This window comes from Mytilus galloprovincialis, chromosome 6 (assembly GCF_965363235.1).
Source record: "Mytilus galloprovincialis chromosome 6, xbMytGall1.hap1.1, whole genome shotgun sequence".
Taxonomy (NCBI): domain Eukaryota; kingdom Metazoa; phylum Mollusca; class Bivalvia; order Mytilida; family Mytilidae; genus Mytilus; species Mytilus galloprovincialis.
In genome coordinates, this window is record NC_134843.1 from 49,696,257 (window position 1) to 49,721,583 (window position 25,327).

General features: G+C 31.4%; 1 protein-coding gene across 1 annotated transcript in view; it reads left to right on the forward strand.

Moving 5' to 3' along the window:
* LOC143079793 (kinesin-like protein KIF15) overlaps nt 1-25,327 on the forward strand; it is a 68,343-nt gene that overhangs the window by 11,820 nt on the left and 31,196 nt on the right. The window contains exons 9-25 of the mRNA XM_076255384.1: nt 248-355; nt 1,798-1,923; nt 6,603-6,661; nt 7,663-7,726; nt 8,409-8,529; nt 8,827-8,933; nt 9,534-9,698; nt 10,198-10,390; nt 11,078-11,187; nt 12,210-12,389; nt 15,526-15,723; nt 17,774-17,881; nt 18,425-18,530; nt 21,176-21,306; nt 21,645-21,722; nt 22,238-22,354; nt 23,969-24,136. Of these exons, the coding sequence (XP_076111499.1) occupies nt 248-355; nt 1,798-1,923; nt 6,603-6,661; nt 7,663-7,726; nt 8,409-8,529; nt 8,827-8,933; nt 9,534-9,698; nt 10,198-10,390; nt 11,078-11,187; nt 12,210-12,389; nt 15,526-15,723; nt 17,774-17,881; nt 18,425-18,530; nt 21,176-21,306; nt 21,645-21,722; nt 22,238-22,354; nt 23,969-24,136 (2,139 nt within the window). The remainder of the gene's footprint in view (nt 1-247; nt 356-1,797; nt 1,924-6,602; nt 6,662-7,662; nt 7,727-8,408; nt 8,530-8,826; nt 8,934-9,533; nt 9,699-10,197; nt 10,391-11,077; nt 11,188-12,209; nt 12,390-15,525; nt 15,724-17,773; nt 17,882-18,424; nt 18,531-21,175; nt 21,307-21,644; nt 21,723-22,237; nt 22,355-23,968; nt 24,137-25,327) is intronic.

Genomic DNA, 25,327 nt, shown 5'->3' on the forward strand with positions numbered 1-25,327 from the left:
ATAGAGAAACAGTAAAAGAATTGTGCATATATATGTTGTAATGCAATAAACGTTTGCTTTTCATTGAAAACAGCTATTTCTTCCTCAAGATGAACAGATTGTAAATCCAAAGTATTTATCAAACTGAGCATTTTGCATTTTAAAGAGCAGAATCTATCTGTTTGAGAGGTTGAAGAAATAGCTTTTTTATTGAATATTTAGTAAAAATAGAACTAGAGAAATACATTTTGCCTTTTTACAATTGTAGGAAAAGAAAGATGGTGTACAGAGTTTAAGAGTGTCTCAGTTAAACCTTGTAGATTTGGCTGGCAGTGAACGACAGAAGGATTCAAATGCTGTCGGTAAAAGATTAAAGGTACTTAATTCGAAATGTAAACAATTAAGAATTCATGCATACACAGTATAAACAAAAGGAAATGTGGTTAGATTTTCAATGACACAACTCTCCACCAGTGGTTGAATGAAGTGTATGCAAGGAATTATTGGCAACTGTACTACCTTCAGCAATGAGAAAAACTCATACCAAATAGTCTTCTGTAAAAGGTAAATTCAAAAGATCTGTATGTAACATAAAAACAACTAACATGATAATAACAATAGACACAAAGCATCAAAATAGGAGTAATCACAGTTACTGAAAGCTAGTTCTAAGCCAACTATACTTGCCAACATCTGACAATGAGAAATTATGTCATAACATGTCAAAAAGTGGTTGAAAACGCACAACGTAGATGTGAACTTTTTGATATGAACCATGTAATTTCACATTATACAAATTTGTTAATATAAAAAACAATATTCTACTGCAAACTTTTATTGTATTCATCTATCAGCAGTGGTCTGTTTTGCTGCTTTTTAAGCAACATCACTGGGCACATATTCAAAGCGACTGCCAGTTTGGTTACATTGACTTGATTACAAGGCACTCAATATATCATTGTCGAGTTCTGGTCAAAATTCAGTGTAAATTTCTTTATAATTGAAATACTCTCACAGTCAGAATTGACATTTGGCTGAACTAAAAGAGCTTTATCAAGAAATAATGTCATAATGGTTTTTTTTCCATCTTAACTTGTCATCTATTATCACTACCATTGCTCCCAACAAACTATATATGTTGCTATTGCCTTGTCAAAACTGGGTAGTTCAGGCCCGTAGCCAGGAATTTCCAAGGGGGGGGGGGTATTTGGACCCACAAACTCGACTTTAACAGTCACAATTCGAACAGAATGTTGACTTTAACAGTGCTTATTTGTTTTCAAGGGGGGTTCGTCCGAACCCCTCGGAACCCCCCCTGGCTACAGGTATGTAGTTCATCAGAAGACAGCTGGTTCTATAAGAACTTATCCAACAGTTCCTTGATATTTCCATCCCCTATGGCCTGTGGAAATTTGTTGGCTAGATTTGAAACTGAAACTGAAAAATATTTCATAATTTGGTTACCATTGAAATGCTTAATTAAATAGCTACATTGTAGTTCTTCTCTCACATGTATTGTTATGATTGCAAAATAGGGTGCACAATGCCTTACTTGTTCCTTGATCATTTAAACTTGGAAGTCCCAAATGTAATTTATATATCTTGAATCTTGGTACGTAAACATAGATTTAGCTTAGCAATAGGCTCTTTAGATGACTGTACATGTCCTGAAAGCGATCTCTTTCGGTGTTCATTTCCCCTAAGTTAATTTGAAAGAAAGAAGTCACAAAATAGTAAAAACTAATCACATACTACTAACCTAAGGGTATTTTGCATTTATTAAACTTTATGTTTCACATGTATTTGCTCTTTTCACAGGAAGCTGGTTCTATAAACAAATCTTTATCTGTACTCGGAAATGTCATCAACTCGTTGGTTCACATCAGTCATGGTAAAACAAGGCATATACCTTACAGAGATTCTAAGTTAACCTTTCTTTTAAGAGTAAGTATAAATAACATTAATGGTATACTGGTTACTAAAATGTGTTGAAATGAGTGTGAACTAGAATTTCCTTTTGATTATTTATTTGGCAGTCAAACAATTAAATTAAAAATTAAAGATGAATTATATTACTAAGCAGTCAGCTTTCAGACTACATGAAATACGTCGGACCATTGGACAAATCTGGTGAATAATGGATGGGTCTGGTAAAATTTTGTTGAATTCCGGTCCGAATGTCTGGTGTTTTTTTTCATGGATTTTTTAACGTTCTAGCAAAATTGCCAAACGATCTCAAATTCATTTTCATCTTTATTATTCATCACAATGATGTTTATTTTGTTCAACCGCTAGCTTTATGCCGAACATCGCCAACCAGTAATGTGTAAATCCGGGTAAAAACATATCTGACTGTCAAAAACAACAATGGATGCCATCATTGGCACAACATGAAATGTAAATAAAACCGGATCAGATTCTGGGAACAAATAAGGATAATTCCGGGTTTGCTGATTAAATACAATAAATGAAAAAAAATCCAAGCAGATCACAAAATTTAGCTATGAAATATAAAAACTAGAATTGAAAACCAAAAGATATACGAAAAAGAAAGAAGAAACAGGAAATAATATTTTATACAGAAACTTTAAATTATGTTTAGTTCACAAACATTGTCAAAATCCAATAAAATGGGACATTACTCTTTACTGAAATGCATTCAAGCAATTGTGCACAACTTTTATAACAATATACCTTCTTGTTACATCATTTTGTTTTAATTTGTGCATTTTGGGGAGGAGTAGGGCGCAACAAAGTCATATGTTTGTTGTTTTTTGTCGGATAATATACAATTAGATGTAAAAAAAATTGGTCTGGTAAAATTTCATTCGGTCTGGTAAAGCTAGGATGCTTACCAGACCGAATGTCCTGTAAAAATAAAATTCATTCGTGTAGTCTGAGCCTTAGCATTGTTTAAATCTTTTTGTGTATGCATTATTAATTAGTCCAGTCAATCTAGCATAAATTTTACCCTTACCTGAAAGTAATTGCAACAGAAGATTTTTAAGTTTTAATCTTTAGCATTATACCCAAAATATATACAGAAAAAAGTCCCATAAAATCTTATTTGAGGAAGACTAAAAAAAACACCATTTAAAATTCCTTTGGAGATTTGCATTGAAAATGGAGATAACTCTTGCAAAAAAGGCAGAAATATCAATAAAAATTGATACAAAATTATAACTTTACCGCTTCTATTCATAAGAATGTATTGAATCTTGATTTTTTAGCAGTCTTTAGGGTATAACAAACAACTCTAAAGGTGTTTTCATATCTTTTATCAAGCTATAATCTAGATTTCGTAATTCATTAGTTGACCATTTAATGAATATTTCAACATAACAAGGTAAAGAATCTCAAATTTAATAAAAATAATTAATAATGTATTATTCTTTTTGAGGTTTGAAGTTTCTTTAGACAAGTAAGATACTGAAAAAGTATAATATACAGATATAAACAATACCAAATTTTCTTATTATTTTTTCAAAATGGTCACGAAGCTTCAATTTTACAATTTCTTTAATGAAAACGGCACACAAAAAATAAAACTACCCATAACACTTCGGGTTTGTACATTTCACGAGCAATAGATTATATAATTTAGTCAAATATCAACTTATAACCCCATCAAAGTATCATACTTTACATAAATTTCAAGAAAATCAACCAAAAACTGACCAAAATTGACCCATTTTTGCAGAGTTATCTCCCCTTCCAATGTTAATTTCCATAGGAAATTAAAAATGCTGATTTTGAGTTTTCCTTAAGTTAGATTTTATGGGACTTTTTTTAATGTATATAAAGGGCATAATGCTATAGATTAGAATTCAAACATATTCTGTTGCAATTAGTTCGAGGTTAAATCTTAGTTTGACTGGACTAATTGTAGAATTTCATTATGAGTAAACTTATCCTGAAAAAGAATGAAGTAGTTGTCACTGTATTTTGTGCAAATAACACCAACACAGCTGACACAGTAAAAAGGTGTTAAATATAAAACTGAAATTTCTTTCTTTTTAATAAACCTTTGATTAGTGGTTGTCGTTTGTTAATGTGGTTCATTAGTTGCTTGTTTCTCGTTTTTTAGCTCACCTGGCCTAAAAGGCCATGTGAGCTTTTCTCATCACTTGGCGTCCGTCGTCGTCGTCGTCGTCGTCGTCGTTAACAATTTTTCAAACATCTTCTCCTCTGAAACTACTGAATGGATTTGAATGAAACTTAAAATGATTGTTCCTTAGATTATCCTGCACAAAGTGTGTGCTTCGATTTTTGATCCGTCAAAAAACATGGCTGCCGTTACTTAAAATAGAACATAGGGGTCAAATGCAGTTTTTGGCTTATATCTCAAAAACGGAAGCATTTAGAGCAAATCTGACATGGGGTAAAAATGTTCATTAGGTTAAGATCTATCAGCCCAGAAATTTTCAGATGAATCAAACAAACCATTGTTGGGTTGCTGCCACTTAATTGGTAAATTTAAGGAAATTTTGCAGTTTTTGGTCATTATCTTGAATATTATTATAGATGAAGATAAACTGTAAACAGCAAAAATGATCAGTAAAGTAAGATCTACAAATAGGTTAATATGACCAAAATTGTCAATTGACCCCTTAAGGGGTAAATGTCCTTTAATGACAATTTTTCACAATTTGTTCATCATATTTGCTAACTTTAAAAAATCTTCTCCTCTGAAACTACTGAATGGATTTGGATGAAACTTAGCATGATAGTTCCTTAGATTATCCTGCACAAAGTGTGTGCTTCGATTTTTGATCCGTCAAAAAACATGGCCTCCCTTACTTTAAATAGAACATTGGGGTCAAATGCAGTTTTTAACCGGATTTTTGTGACAAAAATGTTGGTTATTGATTTGGGGATGTACGGTGGGCGGCCGGGCGGTCGGGCGGGCGGCAATCAAATGTTGTCCGTGCATTAACTCATGAACCGTTCAACCAAAGCTTTTAAAATTTTTATATGTTGTTACTGACAACTAAATGAAGGTCAAGTTCAATAATGGCGAATTTGACTTTTACCGTTCAGGAGTTATGGTTCTTGAAAGATTGAAAAATGAAGTTTCCAGTCGTGTCCGTGCATTTACGCATGAACTGTTCTACCAAAGCGTCCCAAATTTTAATATGTTGTTACTGATGACAAAATGTAGGTCAAGTTCAATAATGACGATTTTGACTTTTACCGTTCAGGAGTTATGGTTCTTGAAAGATTGAAAAATGGAGTTTCCAGTTGTGTCCGTGCATTTACACATGAACTGTTCTTACCAAAGCTTCCCAAATTTTGATATGTTGTTACTGATGACAAAATAGAGGTCAAGTTAAATAATGACGATTTTGACTTTTACCGTTCAGGAGTTATGGTTCTTGAAAGATTGAAAAATGGTGTTTCCAGTCGTGTCTGTGCATTTTCTCATGAACCATTCAACCAAAGCTTTTGAAATTTTTATATGTTGTTACTGATGACAAAATAGAGGTCAAGTTCAATAATGACGATTTTGACTTTTACCGTTCAGGCATTATGGTTCCTGAAAGATTGTAAAATGGCATTTCCATTCTCGTTGTTGCATTTACTCGTGAACCATTCAATCTAAGCTTTTCAAATTTTAATATGTTGATACTGATGACAAAATTGAGGTCAAATTTGATATTGACGATTTTCACTTTCACCATTCATCAGTAATGGTTCTTGTGATATTGCCAGGACACAAATAAATATTAATAAATCCGGTTTGCTGTCGTTGTGACAGCCTCTTGTTGGCTTATATCTCAAAAACGAAAGCATTTAGAGCAAATCTGACATGGGGTAAAAATGTTCATTAGGTCAAGATCTATCAGCCCTGAAATTTTCAGACGAATCAAACAAACCATTGTTGGGTTGCTGCCACTTAATTGGTAATTTTAAGGAAATTTTGCAGTTTTTGTGTTTTGGTCTGTTTTTCTTATACTATATGCAATAGGTCTACTAAAATTGGTGTATAGAATGATTGTAAGGTGTACATGTCTAGCTGACAGGTGTCATCTAACCTTGACCTCATTTTCATAATTCAGTGGTCAAAGTTAACTTTTTTAGTTTTGATCTATTTTTTTAATACTTTATGCATTAGGTCAACTATATTTGGTGTATGAAAATATTTTATGATCTATATGTCGGTTACGCAGGTTTTATTTGAACTTGACCTCATTTTCACAGTCCATTGCTAAGTTTTAAGTGTTTGTGTTTTGGTCTCATTTTCTTTATTTATAAACAGTAAGTCATATATATTTGTAATATTGAAGAATTGTTAGCTGTACATGTTTGCCTGGCATGGTTCAATATGTTCAATAAGGCATTGTTTACCAGGTGAGCGATTCAGGCTCTTGAGAGCCTCTTGTATACAGATTAGACTTGAATGGTGTTGCACTAGTTATTTTTGGGGCCCTTTATAGTTTGCTGTTTGGTGTGAGCCAAGGCTCCATGTTGAAGACCGTACTTTGAGCTCTAATGGTTTACTTTTACAAATTGTGACTTGGATGGAGTGTTGTCTCATTGGCACTCATAACACAACTTCTTATATCTCTTTAATATTCTCACCAATGTTTTAAAATTATGGGATTTTCTTTGTAATTTTTCAGGATTCCCTTGGAGGAAATGCTAAAACACATATCATCGCATGTGTTCATCCAAGCTCAAAGTAAGTACAGATAAATGAAAAATGAAAGTTAGGCAGTAAATCAACAATAAATAATGTGTCTGTTTTAAGTGTTTTTATGTTCATGATAATTTTAAGCAGTTCCAGTGTGTAGTCTTTAGTTGTATTTGTCTAGCACCAACTTGTATTCACATTTAGAAGTACAAAAAAATTGTATATCCATTGATAATATGTACTTAAATTAATGCTAACAACTATAATAACGTATATTGTAAAACTATGTCTGCAATTTAAAAACTTTTAAAAACATGTGTGCGTCATTTAACATATCTACAAAAGTGTTTGTTTATTTACATATTTCATAAAATTGAGAATGGAAATGGGGAATGTGCCAAAGAGACAACAACCCGACCATTGAAAAAAACAACAGCAGAAGGTCACCAACAGGTCTTCAATGTAGCGAGAAATTCCCGCACCCAGAGGCGTCCTTCAGCTGGCCCCTAAACAAATATATACTAGTTCAGTGATAATGAACGCCATACTAATTTCCAAATTGTACACAAGAAACTAAAATTAAAATAATACAAGACTAACAAAGGCCAGAGGCTCCTGACTTGGGACAGGCGCAAAAATGCGGCGGGGTTAAACATGATCTCAAACCTCCCCCTATACCTCTATCCAATGTAGAAAAGTAAACGCATAACAATATGCACATTAAAATTCAGTCCAAGAGAAGTCCGAGTCTGATGTCAGAAGATGTAACCAAAGAAAATAAACAAAATGACAATAATACATAAATAACAACAAATTACTAGCAGTTAACTGACATGCCAGCTCCAGACTTCAATTAAACTGACTGAAAGATTATGATTTCATTATATGAACATCAGGCACAATCCTTCCCGTTAGGGGTTTAGTATCATACCATCATAACATATATGAGAAAAACATAACCCGTGTCATGCCAACAACTGGTTTTTGAATAAATGTGTTTAGTTCCGAATAAATGTGTTTAGTTCATGAATTTTTGTCATTTCATTTAGGTGTTTTGGAGAAAGTTTGTCAACCCTACAGTTTGCAGGAAGAGCTAAAATGATCAAAAATAAGGTATGTAGAGAAAAGTATGAGAGAAGATATTAACATCATAGTTATTTATGAATATGGCATCATCATGATTAACAAAAATATAAATAGACTGTCAAATGGATAGAAGTATTGAAGAAGCAATGCCAATACCATAGTCTGATACAGCTTTTTTTTGCCCCACTTTTTTGTCATCCGTTTATTCCATGTCTGTGTCCTGCTTCAGGAAAATTATGGTGTGAGTTGGGCATCCTTGCATATGGACACATTCTTGTTTTATTTTTGCTAATTGAATAAAATCTATCAATATTATGGGCTTGATTAATATTTAATGGGATTATCTTCACTCGTATAAAAGCATTGTCTTTTTACGACACCTTATCCACATATCATTAATAAAATATCATTTGATTACAAATTTAATGTTAAATACAAAAAGAAAACAAACATTTGTAGACAACAATTGGATAAATCCAAACAGTGCTAGAGGACTTGACAGGAAATAATGTATGAAAAGAGCATGTTATTTGACTCAACACAATAACAATTTGACCAAAAAAGGATGACACATGAAGGATTACACAAAAAGAGAAGTTATATCACAGTAAAAACAACATAACTAAAAATACAAAAATGTACACCATTACGTCGATTCCTATGGGTCACTATCTAGCAGCAACATGAAGTTCTTTTTAATTTTTGTAAGGCTGTAATCAATGAGGATTCCCATGGAAATGTACTGGCATTACAAGTAGAGATCAAGAAACTGAAAGAGATGTTACAACAATATACATCTGGAACAATTAAAATGGAACCTTCCACATCAGGTATGTTATTATTTGTTTTACACATGATTTTATAAAATGTTCATTTTATTTTGTGTTAAAGCTGAACATATGGGTCTTTAAAAAAAAATTATGCAAATCTATGCTCTTTTCAAGCCTCAGACATTTAAAAAATATGTCAAAATAACACTTGTATATTTTAGATATGAATGTTTTGGGATACACTATATACAGTTTACAGTAACGTATGAAATGTTGTAATACATATATTTACTTTCAATATTGCAGTCCATGTAAAATTTTCCTTGACACTTTTGTATTCCTATTTTATCAATGTAGGAATAAAGCAGGAAGGTGACAACACAAGTTCTGTGAGTGATTCAGAATGGAAAGAAAGGTTTATACAAGCAATGTTACTCAGGGAAAACTGTGCTCAGGAAAAAATGGTAAATAAAAAGACTACATTTAATGTTTCTTATAAATAGCATTTCAACAAAACTTCATTTCATTCATAATGTTCGAACTACAATGCACATGACAAGCAATTGTGAAGTTTCATTCCCAGTTAAGGGTTTGCCTGTGTAATTTGTTGCCAAAAAAACAATAAAACTCCCTCTTTACTGTGGATATTAACATATACGGCCACCAATTTGTCTTTGATAGAAGGAACATTATAATTCTGTTATAACTTGATTTCATTGCTATTGATTTATTCTGCAAATAGGAAATTAATTTTTGGAACATGTTGAAAAGTTTGTTGGTCTTTATTTTATATTGGCTAAAAGTTTCATATTTTTAAAGAAATAGAACAATAAATATGTAGAAACAAACAATGTAATCTATTTCCTGATGAATTATTTCTTTTTCTTATAAGAATATGTATATGATTGCTAAAGGACTTCATACTACATAGGTTAAACAAATTGTAGTTGTGACAGTTCATATTTTTTTTCGTTTTTATAAATGTTGTAAATGTTTATTATTTTTTAGCAGAAAAAATGTATTTCAGAAGAAAGTAAATCATTTTATAACCTATTTTTTTATAGATTTTTGAAGAAAAATTGATAAAATTAAGAGATCAGTGCAATAAGAAAGATGCCTGCCTTCAGTCAACAAAAATGATTGTCAAATTTAGAGAGAATCGAATATCGCAGCTGGAATCTGCATTAAAGAAGAATGGACTTGAATCAGATGATAAGGACAAATATGCTGTATGTACCTCTTTATATTGAAGATCCTTGATGTTATATTACACCTATTAATTTGACTGCTTGTAAACTATATTTCCAAATACTAAATGATTAAGCTACATGGACATTTTTTTAAATATGTATTCAGAACATGAATTCAAGCTGTATAGACTTTTATCCTTGTAAAAAAATCTCTCAGAAAATGTTTACATTTAAAAAAAAGGTACATAATACAAAAAAAACTGATATGCAATTTTAGAATTATATATATATATCAGTTGCACAATGATTCAAATGTAAAAACAAAATGCTCTCATATTCTTTAACCTGTACATATTTTAAAGCATTATTTTACAAATTGACTGCAATATTCATTGGATAAATAAATGATGTACTGTTTTGAAGCAAACAAATTTAAAAGCAACACTTTCATTTTCTTTTTTTTAATACTTTTTATAAAAAATACATTGATCATTAAAAAGTAACAGATTTAGACACTTTATTTTGATATGTGATTTAGGAAGACTTAAAAGCAGAGATCAACTTGCTGCAGGAGCAAGTTAAACAACATCCTATGGTAGCCAAATACTCCATGGAAATTCAGGCCCTTAAATCTCAACTTAAACACGAGAGGACTCAGAACGATAACACTAACAAAAATAAGGCCGACTTATTGATGGAATTAGATGGAAAATATAAAGAATTAACACAAGGTGAGAATCATATTTTATTTGAGCATATTTTATTAGGGCTGTTCCAGAAAAAAATGTATGGGGGGGGTTGGAAGGCAGTTTTTGTCAGCACCTGCCACCCAGACAATTGTAATTGAGTATTATAGTGCATTATAGTGTGAAAAGTTGCTCTGATTCCCATCACCCATGTATTATTAATATAATGTGCCTTCCAACCCCCCATACATTTTTTTCTGGAATAGCCCTTACTTAGATCTAGAGAAGATACTATATACCTGTGCAGATTAACTCAGCCTATAAGTAATGGTAAGGTTGTGTAATTTCTCTAATTATTTGTAAACTAAATGTTGATCTACTCTTAGCGATTGGGTTGTTGGCCCTTACAGGGCATTTCATTTCAGTTTACTCCAACAATAAGACTGTTGTAGAACACCATATTTATAATTAAATTTCTAGGACATCATTTTTGAAAATTACTTATATTTATTAAAAGGAAACAGAGACAATGCTTGCTGTCCTCTCCAAAATCTCTTTTCAAAAAGAGTTGAGAATCTTGGGATACCTTCTAACAATAATTTTTCAGCCATTTTGAATGTTTAAAAAATGATTGTGATCAATGTAATATTTCATGTTTATCTAGTTCTTGGCATTCCGAAAGATATGCATATTGATTTTGACAATTGTGTATTGGTATTTTGTACTTTGTAGACAAGAAAACATTCACACCAGCACAGACTCCTAAAGAAGAAAATGTAGCCACAGCAACAGTTGAGAAATACAAAAGTCAAGTTAATAATCTACAAGAGGAAGTGGCGAAGGTAAATTTTTAATGGATCCAAATTAATTCACTCAGCAGGCTGGTCTTGGAAATTTTACCTTACAGCAGTCAAATGCATATATATGAAAGACAATCCTGTTTTGCATACAAAATGTTAACAAAACTTGTGAAAAACACCAAACAACATTAAAAAGATCTTTAAACTACCTATTGTGCAGATTCTGTTAGAATTGAATTAAAATGTTTTACATTATTAATTGATGACACTGAGTGAGGTCCAAATTGTGATAACACAGTATTAATTTAATGAAATTTTGTATTACCTCAAATAATTTGCAGAGGCAAGATCTATGCATTTTGTTTCCGTCCTGTCTCTGAACTTTAATTTTGGTTGAAAATGTATTTTTGGCGGTATCATTTAAAGTGGGTCAAAATGATTAAAAATATAGACATTTATATTTAGGCTATAAGTTTGGACAACTAGGTTGTTACAACCTAAAAGTACACATATAGGTTATACTGCAACTTTAGCATGTTTAGGTGAAAGTTGAAGGTCATTTTGAAAATGGTCCTCAGAAAAAAAACCTTGACAACTAAAATAACATAAATAATAACAATAACAATTGTTTTATGATGTGACATTTTATATGATATACATATTCTATGATATTATATTCTCTTCATGTGAATTGAATTTTTAATTTTATCTTCATTATATGTTTATGTGTTAAGAATCACAATGTATTGTAAAATTGAGAATGAAATGGGGAATGTGCCAAAGAAACAACAACCCGACCATAGAGCAGACAACAGCAGAAGGTCACCAACAGGTCTTCAATGCAATGAGAAATTCTCATATATTATTGACATTATGTCCCGTCAGGGCCCTTAATTGGAAAATAAAGAACTTTGAACTTTGAACTTTGTACAATAATTTGATAAAGTAGCAATAACACTTTTTTCAGTGGTTTGATGCTGTTCCTAGAGTTGCTCTTCATTTATATATGGTAAATTACAAATATAAGTTGAAGCTTACTTTTGATGTTTATTAATTTATTTCAGCTGAAACAACAGCTAACAGAAAATGCTGATGCAGCAGAAAAGGAGAAAGTGGAATTAAATTCTGAGATAGAATCATTAAAGTCAACTGTGAAAGACCTAAGTACCAGTCTGAAAACTCAAAAACTGACCAATAAGATAGAGAGAGAAAATATGAATGATATGCATTTACAAACAATCACAGTAAGTTATATTTATTGTTTCATGTTGTGGTTTCTTTGTCTTAATAGAAACACTGTGATGGTGGTGTGGTAGCATGCTCACCAAAAGTGTTTATGGTTGGGTTCAATCCCAGGTCAGTTAGTCTGAAGACTCAAAAATCAGTATTGTCCATTTGAGTTCTTTAAATCTTCAAAAAATAACTAAATTTTAAATCTGAATAAAACCAATCAAAGGGTTTATTTTAGCCTTGAGCACTAAAAATAAAATTAGCCTGAGGACTCATCATTTCTCTTAACTAATTTGGCTAGTACAATACTGTCCCTTGATTATTATACCAAAGGTAGAATACAGTTCATCAGTTATATCATGATTGTATGTTAAAAATATGTTCATGTGAGCACAGTTCAAAATTTTTCTAACAAATTTTGTATTAATCAGATCTAGAGACATGCAAGAATGACATCAAGTGTAAAACAAACAGCTAGCAATGTAAAAACAAAATACATAGGATGAATATTTATTGGACATACACATAGCATGTTGATGATTTTTCAATGTGACTTAATTTGAGTATAAGTTATTTCCCTTGGTATTACTGTTGGAGTTATAACTGGTTGATTTTCTTATTTTACTGACAAAATTGAAAAATAGGGTACATGCAAGTCTGAGAGAGATACATACTAGATTATACTGATGAATTATTCAAAGCCTAAAGAAAATCATAATGTTTAAAGAACAACCTTTTCAACTACAGTCGAACCTCTTTGTGTCGAAGTCGAAGGGACCGGACCAAAGTATTCGACACATCCGAGGTTTGACTCATCCGAGGTCGAGTGTGTCGTCATACATTTTCAATGCATGAAATACGGTATGAGATGTGTCTAAACTAGATACAATGAACAATGTGCCTTTTTTTCTCGATATGACACTTTATAATTATGTATTGAATCTCCAATTTTTGGTCCTTCGTAATAATAAAAAACACAAGTACAGATACAAATCATGCACAAATAAAATCAATAGTCTACACAAATATTTACAAAGGTCAGTCGCTATAAATTATGAAATCACTCGCGGCACGAAATAAGTTCTGAACGGTCTCTGATGAGGTCGTCTGCTTTATATTAAATTATCATGAATTTATTATAATTGTCCTAATCCTTTTATCTATTGTAATTAATGAGTTTTAAATCTAACGATTCATTTAATCTCGGCTTGGGTCATTTAAATTCGTTTCGTTTTTATCTCAGGTGAAAAATGTTCAACACACTAACATTTCGCTTGAACGATTAACATAGGTGTTAAAAAGCGGTCACCATAAACATGTCATTTTAACTGTTATACAAACAAGTATGTTTACTCAGCTTTAATCTCTTTTGAAAATAATTATTTGACATAAGAAATACATCCGACTTAAATTTTTATCATTAGGTCTGCATCTTTCAAAAATTCTTACTTTCGAAGTTCGAGACATCGGGGTCAATTTACATTAATTTTACTTCGACAGGACTATAAAATTTACTCGACTTAACCGAGTATTCGAATCAACCGAGTTCGACTCATCAGAGGTAATTATGCATTGATCAAACGGGAATTTTACCGGGACAGAGAAATTACTTCGACTCATCAGAGTTTTCGACACAACAGTGTTTCGACACAACGAGGTTCGACTGTACATACTTTGTTTGGTCTTTTTAACTTTTTTTTATTCGAGTGTCACTGATGAGTCTTTTGTGAACTAAATGCTGGTCTGACACAAATACAAAATTTTAAATCTGGTATCTATGATCAGTTTATCCTTAAGTCTAACAGTCAGTATGATAAGTTGAATTTTGGATGACATGAGTCATGGCAACAAAAGGGAAATAACTCTTGCTCAAATTGTGTAAGTCATAAACAAAATATAATTGGGAAATACAGATTAAGAATTATAGAACAGGATAGGAACGCAAATTTCCTTCAAATTAATTAATGAATTTTACATTTTAATAAAATTTGTAGACAAGGCTCCAGTGACAGTGTTTAAATATTAATACAGTGCATGTTTGAATGTTTTTATGCCCCACCTACGATAGTAGAGGGGCATTATGTTTTCTGGTCTGTGCTTCCGTTCGTGCGCTCGTTCTTTCGTCCGTCCGTTCGTTCGTCTGTGCATCTGTTCAGGTTAAAGTTTTTGGTCAAGGTAGTTTTTGATGAAGCTGAAGTCCAATCAACTTGAAACTTAGTACACTTGTTGCCTATGATATGATCTTTCTAATTTTAAAGCCAAATTAGACTTCTCCAGTGACAGTGTTTGAATGTTTTTATGCCCCACATAGATAGTAGAGGGGCATTATGTTTTCTGGTCTGTGCTTCCATTCGTGCGTTCATTCGTTCGTTCGTTCGTTCGTTCGTTCGTCTGTTTGTTCGTCTATGCGTCTGTTCAGGTTAAAAGTTTTTGGTCAAGGTCGTTTTTGATGAAGCTGAAGTCCAATCAACTTGAAACTTAGTACACTTGTTGCCTATGATATGATCTTTCTAATTTTAAAGCCAAATTAGACTTTTGACCCCAATTTCATGGTCAACTGAACATAGAAAATGAAAGTGGGAGTTTCAGGTTAGTTTTTGGTCAAGGTAGTTTTTGATGAAGCTGAAGTCCAATCAACTTGAAACTTAGTACACTTGTTGCTTATGATATGATCTTTCTAATTTTGAAGCCAAATTAGACTTTTTACCCCAATTTCATGGTTCACTAAACATAGAAAATGAAAGTGGGAGTTTCAGGTTAAAGTTTTTGGTCAAAGTAGTTTTTGATGAAATTGAAGTCCAATCAACTTGAAACTTAGTACATATGTTCCCTTTAGTATAATCTTTCTAATTTTAATGCCAAATTAGATTATTACCCAATTTCACAGTCCATGGAACATGGAAAAGGATAGTGCAAGTGGGGCATCTGTGTACTTTGGACACATTCTTGTTTACCAGCTGGTTTGTACTTGAAACATATATAATATAGTCCTATAAATTTGGATTGGTAAACTGAAATTAAAATATAATTGATAAAATTGAAAATGTAATTAATTGCATTTTAAAATAAATATAAATTTTGTGATTTGATAAAAAAAAAATTTGTTTGTAATTGAAATGTAATTGATGACTTTTCATTGCATATTTGTAGCAAATCACAACTCCCAAAAAAGCAGCATATACTTTACGAAACAGAGTGATTGCTGCACCATCAACAGGATCTAATACACCAAGCTTAAATGATTCCATACCATTTGAAAAAGATGAGGATATTTTTGATGAAAATCAGCCAGACTTTATGATGGAACAAGCTCATACGGCCTTAATGGATGAAATGAAAATTTTACAGGTATTTTAAATAAAGACGGTTGAATAACAAAAAAAAATAAAATAAAAGAAATATTTATAAATAAGATATGTGTTCACTTTTTTGTATACAGTTAAATTGAGATGAAACAGGACAAATTTCAAGAATATGACAATATAAGTAAGATATAAAAAAGAAGATGTGGTATGATTGCCAATGAGACAACTATCCACAAAAGACCAAAATAACACAGACATTAACAACTATAGGTCACCGTACGGCCTTCAACAATGAGCAAAGCCCATACCGCTTAGTCAGCTATAAGAACATGTCAATGATCCAAAAATTACACATCAATGAATTCTTTCTTTCATATACAACAATACATATAAAAGGTGCATTTCATGAATTTTAATCTGCGTGACTGGTGGATATATGTTTCATTTCAGGGTGTTGGGAAATATTTTGTTACACTTTTTATAATAATAATTGATTGATATTTTCCATACAAATTATTAGAAATTTCGAATACTTTAAAATGTTGAACTTAGGGTTTGCCAATATATCCAAATAACCGGTACTTTATGAATAAAAATTAATGCACAGCAGTGTTCTCCCCAGAAATTTTGGATAGCATCACATTTTTCGTAAAAAAAAATAACTGTATTTTTTTTAATGTCATTTGTCGCGTCGCGTTGATGCTCTATTTCCTTTATATGTTTTAGTTTATATTGTTCAATTCATAACTGAGAATACAATTAAACTATAACCACAAAAACAGTTGTTTCAGTTTATGTTTTCTTTATTCATTTATAGTTACAGAATTATTTTTTTCCTTTTGTGCCAAATAAAAATAAATATGTGGTTTCAGTTACCCAACAGTAAGTCAAATGAATGAATGGTTCATTATAGTGCAACCTGTATATATATACAAAACTAAATATCTAGTACACAAAATTAACTATTTTTTATATTCTTTAAGTAAAGATAAAGTAGCAAAAGTAGCAAAAAAAAATCAATTTAAAAACTTTTTTTTATCATGTTTATGAAATTCATTGTTTCATGGCACTCAATGAATTAGTCCCAGTTGTTTATCTTTACATCAAAATGATATGTATTTTTAACAAAGTTATCTAACAAATAGTCTGTTAATACATAGTTTTCTCTCTTGGTATATTTTTTCTGTCTACTGTCCATCTGTTGTCATTATCGTGAAAATGCGGATTTTTGTCATATCTGGTCCGGTTCCTATCCGTAGTTTACACAAAAATGTGCAATGGCGGCCGTAGAAAAATTTACGAAAATGAGTCTGAGAATAAACATTGTTTGACAAGAGATTGTGAATGAATAAGACGCTTTTAATGCATTAAATGGATTAAACATAAACTTAAGCCAATTATGATAACTTTTTAAAGAAATATTAAACTTATTTTAGCTCTAAACCAAAATTCTCGCTCTCGTATTACCGGAAGAGAAAGAAAGTAATTTTTGGAGAGTTGCACAAATAAACACCTTTTTAAAAAAAAATAAAGATCGTTTCAATCTTTGAAATTTCGTAATACAAAACGTAGATTTCGAATTGTTTTGTGATTGCATTTTTCCATGTTGAAATTGGTGATTGCAGACACGTGACGTGGTATTAGTCATGTCAGAAGTGTCAGCTTGGGATATTCGCATCCAAACAGTTATCACCCTGAGGGCAATTGACACCTAGCTATTTAATCTCTTAATTGCCTTTAGTGTCCGACTTAAAGGGATTACAATTAAAGGTGATATAATTTTTATGATCATAATCGATAATAGATGAAAGTTCAAAATTGAGGACAAGTAAAATAGCATCTTCAAAATAATTATAGCGTCGCGGGAATAATTATAGCGTCGTGGGAATTATTATAGCGTCACGGTGAAAAAATATAGCGTCGCGGTACCGCGACGCTAAAACGGCCTGGGGAGAACACTGCACAGTAAGCAATTTACATTCTGTATATCATTCAAAATGAAATTAATGTCATGTTATTTTATCAGAATTTGAAATTATTTTAAGTTAAAAGCTGCAGTATAATCTAATCAATATCATACATTTATATTGCAGGACAAAAATAACAGTTTAACTGAGAGAATTGCTGAGTTTGAGACTGAGGCTATCCAATTAAGGCAACATATCTCTAAAGTAGACCATCAGAATGGACAATTAAATGAGGTACAATGGCTATAAACATCAAAGTTCTTTCCCTTTTACGGATAATGATAGTAGTTTTTTAAAAATTATCCTTGGACATTGATATCTTGTGTGTGAAGTGCACAAGATCTTGAAAAATTTCTTAAATTTCAAGGATTGATTTGAATCCATCCAACATTGGCCGAAAATACAAAAAAAAAATGAAATACTTCCAAACATTGAACTTGTGAATTAGTTTTTGGATTATTGCTTACAGTTTGTTTTGACTGTTTTCATTGTAGCCTTTTCAAGTAACCAGGGATTTGATATTTTAAGGTCCCATCTATTATTAAACTTTTGAGTCAAACCTTATGTTATTCACAATGTAAATGGGAAGTTAGGGTTTTATTTGATCAAACATTGTTAACAGTTTACATCACAAAGAAGCAATAAAGATTTATTTTTGAAGTGATTAGGTAAAAAAGACTTATGATATGAATATTGAAGTGTTTTTCGGTCAATCCTTCATATGTTTTCCTTTATATTTATGAATGCTAACTAATTGAACTGTTTGTTTTTAACCAGATATTAGATAGAGAAAGAGCAGACCTAGCATCAAGAGCTGAGTCATCAGAAAAACAGGTGATTGAACTACAGAAACAGTTATTAGAATCTCAAGAAGAGGCCAGAAGTAAGTACTTATGTACTACATTTATGATTAGTTTACAGGAAACTATCCAATATATTGATCTTATGAAAATCTTATCAATTAACAATCACTATGTTACATAAATTGACTAATTAAAAAAAAGGTACTAGTATTTTGGGATTTGGTCTTTTTGTTATCCGTTAAAATTTATTAGGTCTAATTTGATATCTGATATTCTTTAGATGATCAATATTCAGACATTGTTAACTTTGTGTTCCTCTTAACTCATAACTTTAACCCCTTACAATTTTTACAGTGGAAACTTATCTTAACTTAACATGATGGGTCCTTTTATAGTTGATGATATTGTATGGGTTTTATACGCCCATCTTTTAGACGGGACGTATTATGGTATACCGTTGTCCATCCGTCCGTCCGTCGTCCACACTTCGGACAATAACTCAAAAACACTTTCACCAATTTCCATGAAACTTAAGTGAATTGTTTATATCTATTGACGTAAGCTCCCTTTCGTTTTTTTTTAATTTCAGATTTGAAGTTATGGATTTATGGGGCTTTATTCATAAAAAAGGGGTGATTTTCAACACTTCGGACAATAACTCAAAAAGGCTTTCACCAATGTCCATGAAACTTTGGTGAATTGTTTATATCTATTGATGTAAGCTCCCTTTCAATTTTTATAAATTTCAGATTTTAAGTTTTGGATTAATGGGGCTTTATTCATAAAAAAAAGGGGGATTTTTAACACTTCGGACAATAACTCAAAAAGGCTTTCACCAATGTCCATGAAACTTTGGTGAATTGTTTATATCAATTGATGTAAGCTCCCTTTCAATTTTATAAATTTCAGATTTTAAGTTTTGGATTTATGGGGCTTTATTCATAAAAAAGGGGAATTTTTAACACTTCAGGACAATAACTCAAAAAGTCTTTCACCAATGTCCATGAAACTTTGGTGAATTGTTTATATCTATTGATGTAACAAATAATACTTAATAAAATCTGATGAAAACATAAAATTTGTAAAATCTTTAGTTCAATTTAAAACATTAAATTTCTTGTAAAAAATAGGTTCCATGAATGTCATATGTTTGTACTATTATTGAATGGTTGCAAGGATGAAAGCACATTAGCAGTCCCTGAGATACTAACTGTTCCCTGAGGCATATATCATTTTATGATAACATTTTTACTATCTAAGCTATGGATAAAAATCAAATACTGTTTTTGCGTATAGGATGTTTTACTCTTGTTAAAATTGGTTGCAATTGAAATCACAAATGATACTTTAGCATTGCAGCTTTTTTATAGAGTTCAGTTTCGGTGGAAGGGTTGAGCGCAATAAAAAATGTTATAAAACATAACTAGTCTACAATAGCACATAATAAGTGAACAAGGGACAACATGAAAATCCTAACATGTGACTAAATATTCCTTAAATGTTAAAGGGTGTCATTTTATGAAAAAAATAAGGAAATCAAGTCTCCTAAACATTTATCAATATGATCATCTTGTGAATATTCTAAACAATAAAAAGGTAATAATCATTATCCACCATATTAAGCACCATTTGAACAACTTTTGCATACATCTTTGTATAATTTAGTATGGATTCCTTACTGTGTTCAACAGAATCTAACTATGAGCAATATACCCCAAGAAAATTACCTTCTTTCAAACTACTATAAAATTTGGAAATCAGCCATAGAATTACTAAAACCCATAATCATATATCACTTTCCTTATATTGCATTGAAGACTTCTATGTTATATGCCAATGTTAATGATATTTGTTTTTTATGCTAAATATTGAAAAGCTTAACTAGGTTTAATCATCAGTGTCTTCTTCACTGTAATCACTGTCCTCATCATTAGAAAAATCCTCATTTTCATTCTCAGAAGAGGCCTCCTCATCATCAATGAAATCTTTATCTTCATCATCAATGAAATCCTTACTTTCATCACTTACTTCCTCATTTAGATCATAACTTTCAGTAGAGTCACTTTCACCATCTTCACTTTCCCTGTTATCTTCTTGCTGCTCCTCATTGTCATTGTAGTCTTTTTTGCCATTTTTATACGCCCGTCGTCATTGAAATCCTTACTTTCATCACCTACTTCCTCATTTAGATCATAACTTTCAGTAGAGTCACTTTAACCATCTTCACTTTCCCTGCTATCATCTTGCTGCTCCTCATTGTCATTGTAGTCTTTTTTACCATTTTTATACGCCCGTCGTCTTTCAAACAACGGGCGTATCATGCGCTAAAGCGCAGCCCTTTATTCTCAATGTTAAAGGCCTTTGAATGACCTAAGATAACTTATATCCACTGACCCTGGTGGATAGATGTGTTATCCGCAATTATACCACATCTCCATATCTATGCCTCTCCTACACTGGGGGCATTATGTTTTTCAGGTCTGTGCGTCTGTTCTTTCGTCTGTCTGTCCGTCTCCCGCTTCAGGTTAAAAGTTTTTTGTCAAGGTAGTTTTTGTAGAAGTTTAAGTCCAATTAACTTCAGACTTAAAACAAATATTCCCTATGATATGATCTTTCTAATTTTAATGCCAAATAAGAGTTCTGACCCCAATTTCACGGTCTACTTAACATGGAAAATGATAGTGCAAGTGGGGCATCCATGTACTATGTTCCTGTTTTTTTTCAGTGAATAAAGAAGAAGCAAGAGATTATAATGTGATGATGACATCAAACGAAAAGCAGCTGGTAGACTTGAAGAAGGAACATAAGTTTACTAAAGAGGAGAATGAAAAGAATTTAAATACGCTTGAGACTAAGGTATATATTGTAAACCTAGTTTTCTTCACCAAGACAAAGTTGTGAAAATTAATACTTCCAAAATTGTAATTTTGCTGTATTCAAAATATACTTCTGTGAAATTACCTAAAAATTGCATATGGATAAAAAAAAAGGAAGCTTTACAATTATAAAGTTGGTTTACAATAAACTTAAATAAGAAAAAAATACTTAACAATTTCAAATAGCAACCCTGTATAAAGTTCAAGCTTATTGTCTTGATTCATGTTTGGTATTTTAAGGAATTTCACATTGATATCAAGTTTTTTTGTCTTATCTGCTGAGTTCATACTTTGTTAATACTTGTTTTATCATTTCAGCTTGTCCAGTTAGCAGCAGAGCTTGATAACATAACTAAAAATTTAGAAACAACATTAGAAACAAAAGAATCATTACAGGTAATATGTTTTGTCTATAAGGATGAGCATAACTAATCAGGGAGATAACTCTTGTTAGTCATCAAAATATTTAAAAGTCTTGAAAGTCAATGAAATGCCTAAGCAGCATGTTAAAGTTGAAGAATTTTGTTGATACAGAAAAATCTTTAAAGCAGATGACTTCTGCTTTCTTACAATTTTTTTTTTACAAAACTTCCTTTACCTACAGCCCTAGTGTTAATGATGTATGATGGTAATCTGGACAATAAAACTGATTTAATCAACAAGAATATGATAGTCGAACATGATTCTCAAAAATGATAGATGCAAAGCAACATCAAATCTACTTCCTTCAACCTCAATGTACACAATCTATCAACCATGTATCAGTAGCAGATTGTAAATTAGTGTATTGCCTTTTCTTCCAAATTAAAAAAAAAACAATTTTTGTGACATAGGATACTAGTCTCATTGATGTTTTAATATACCATATATTTTATTCACAGTATTTTATTTTTATCATTATGATTCATTAGGAAGAAGTAGATACTTTGCAAGTGGAAAAAATATTCAAAGACAGTTTGATTTCTGAATTAGAAGAAACATTAAGGAATGAAAAGAGTAAAGTGTCTGACTTACTTAGGGAGAATCAGGTAAGTTTGATTCTGTACCATATAGGGATGATTCTATGCCCCATTTGAGGGGACTTTGGCTGTTGCTAATCTGTATTTTTGTCTTTTACGATTTAGTTATTGTACATAGAAATTGACTTGTTATACAGCTATCTTTTTCTTTTTTTTTTTCATAAGCAATTCTCTTTGAACTGCGATGAAAATATCAAAGTATTTGGGTTTTCCACTTAGTCGTCATATGGGTAAAATATGTTAAACCTTGATCATATGTCAAGGTTTGGTTACAATTAGTCATCTTTTTTATCAGACTCCTGATGCAAATAATTGTGGAGGAATCAAATTTTACAAGTAAATCACCAGAATCAATCTTTTTTAGCCAGTTTCAAAACATTTGTGTGCTAAAATGTCTCACAAATAATTTTATATTTATAGATTATCCTTGGTCATCTTAAGAAGATTAATTTTCTCTCTTTAGCCAGTATGGTGAAAGTGCGAAAAGCGATTGAGTTGAGATGACCAATAATAATCTGTTTATCACTATTCTGCCCATGAAGACGCTGGTGTTTACAATGAAAATGGCAAGAGCGCCCTTAGCTTCCAGCGATAAATAGACAATAATAGTGCATTGACTTGACATATCAACGATATAAGGATGAGGCTTAGAAACAGGGAAATGTGAGGCTCTGTTGAATTCTTAAAATTGTTGATATGTCAAGTCAATGCTCTATTATTATTGCAATCTAAAAAAAACCAAACATTTTCAATTGTTGTTAAATGTGTTAATGTTATTATTTGATTTAAACATTGGGGAAACTTCCCCCTTTTATAAAAAGGCCTCATATCATGCAGGCAGAGAAATATACAACACAATGAAAAGTACATTACCTGTTGAAACCTGCGATGGTGAACAAATTTGTTTGCGAATGAACTATGTGCCTGTCCCAAGTCAGGAGCCTGTAATTCAGTGGTTGTCATTTGTTTATGTGTTACATATTTGTTTTTTGTTAATTTTTTTACATAAATTAGGCCATTAGTTTTCTCCTTTGAATTGTTTTACATTGTCTTATCAGTGCCTATTATAGCTGACTATGCGGTATGGGCTTTGCTCATTGTTGAAGGCCGTACGGTGACCTATAGTTGTTAATGTCTGTGTCATTTTGGTCTTTTGTGGATAGTTGTCTCATTGGCAATCATACCACATCTTCTTTTTTATATAACATAATGATTTATAGTTTGCAACCAAAAATATTAACAAGTTAAATATATTTTTTTTCTAAAAATTACAAAAGAAAGTTTGAGTCGTTGTATACATTGGAAACAAGGACAGGTTGAATAGGTTGTATGAATAATTATATATAAATGGCAATTTCTATTTAAATATTCATGAGGAAAAGTGAAATTAGGTCAGTGACTGTATATGACATAGAAATATACTGTCAACGTATTTTGACTGCTCAAATAGAACGAGTGCAGTATAAATTTTCATAATACTCAACTGTGCTGAGAAAGGAAATTATCAGTCAGTAAGATCAAAGGAAAATTATGTGAAATAGCAATAAGATAGTTACTTTCATTTTCTCATCAGATTGATATGTGGCTTCACATTTATACTATTGCCTTATATTATCATTTCAGACTTTATTACACGAATCACAACAAGAAAGATCTACTATGTCAGACCAGTTGAGAGAAGAAGAAAGACAGAATGAAGCTAATAACCAGACAATCAGTAATTTACAAAGAGAGTTACAGAACTTAGAGCAAACTGCCAGTACACAACAAAAACAACTTACACAAAATACAGTAAGATGAATATTCTAGTTCAATGTTTAATACTGGTGTCAACTCTTTTAAGATAGGCCTTATAGTGTTGTCTTATTATTGTTGTGAGCAATAAGTATATATGTGAATGACATCTGGCTCTTAAAGTTTTATCAGATTTATTTGATAATTTTACAAAAAATTGAGAATTTTTTTTTTTTAGCTCACCGGACTCAAATTTTTCTCTGAGTTAGATATTTTTGTCATTTTTGTCGAGCCTTCGACTTTAGTCGAAAAAGCGAGACTAAGCGATCCTACATTCCGTCGTCGTCGGCGTCGTCGGCGGCGTCAACAAATATTCACTCTGTGGTTAAAGTTTTTGAAATTTTAATAACTTTCTTAAACTATACTGGATTTCTACCAAACTTTGACAGAAGCTTGTTTATGATCATAAGATAGTATCCAGAAGTAAATTTTGTAAAAATAAAATTCCATTTTTTCCATATTTTACTATAAATGGACTTAGTTTTTTCTGCGGGGAAACAAAACATTCACTCTGTGGTTAAAGTTTTTAGAATTTTAATAACTTTCTCAAACTATCCTGGGTTTGTACCAAACTTGGACAGAAGCTTGTTTATGATCATAAGATAATATCCAGAAGTAAATTTTGTAAAAATAAAATTCCATTTTTTCCGTATTTTACTTACAAATGGACTTAGTTTTTCTGCGGGGAACCATTACATTCACTCTGTGGTTAAAGTTTTTAGAATTTTAATAACTTTCTTAAACTATCCTGGGTTTGTACCAAACTTGGACAGAAGGTTGTTTATGATCATAAGATAGTATCCAGAAGTAAATTTTGTAAATAAATAAATCCATTTTTTCCATATTTTACTTTTAAATGGACTTAGTTTTTCTGCGGGGAATCATTACATTCACTCTGTGGTTAAAGTTTTTAAAATTTTAATAACTTTCTTAAACTATCCTGGGTTTGTACCAAACTTGGACGAAGCTTATTTATGATCATAAGATTGTATCCAGAAGTAAAGTTTGTAAATAAATAAATCCATTTTTTCCATATTTTACTTTTAAATGGACTTAGTTTTTCTGCGGGGAACCATTACATTCACTCTGTGGTTAAAGTTTTTAAAATTTTAATAACTTTCTTAATTAAACTATCCTGGGTTTGTGCCAAACTTGGACAGAAGCTTATTTATGATCATATTAGATTGT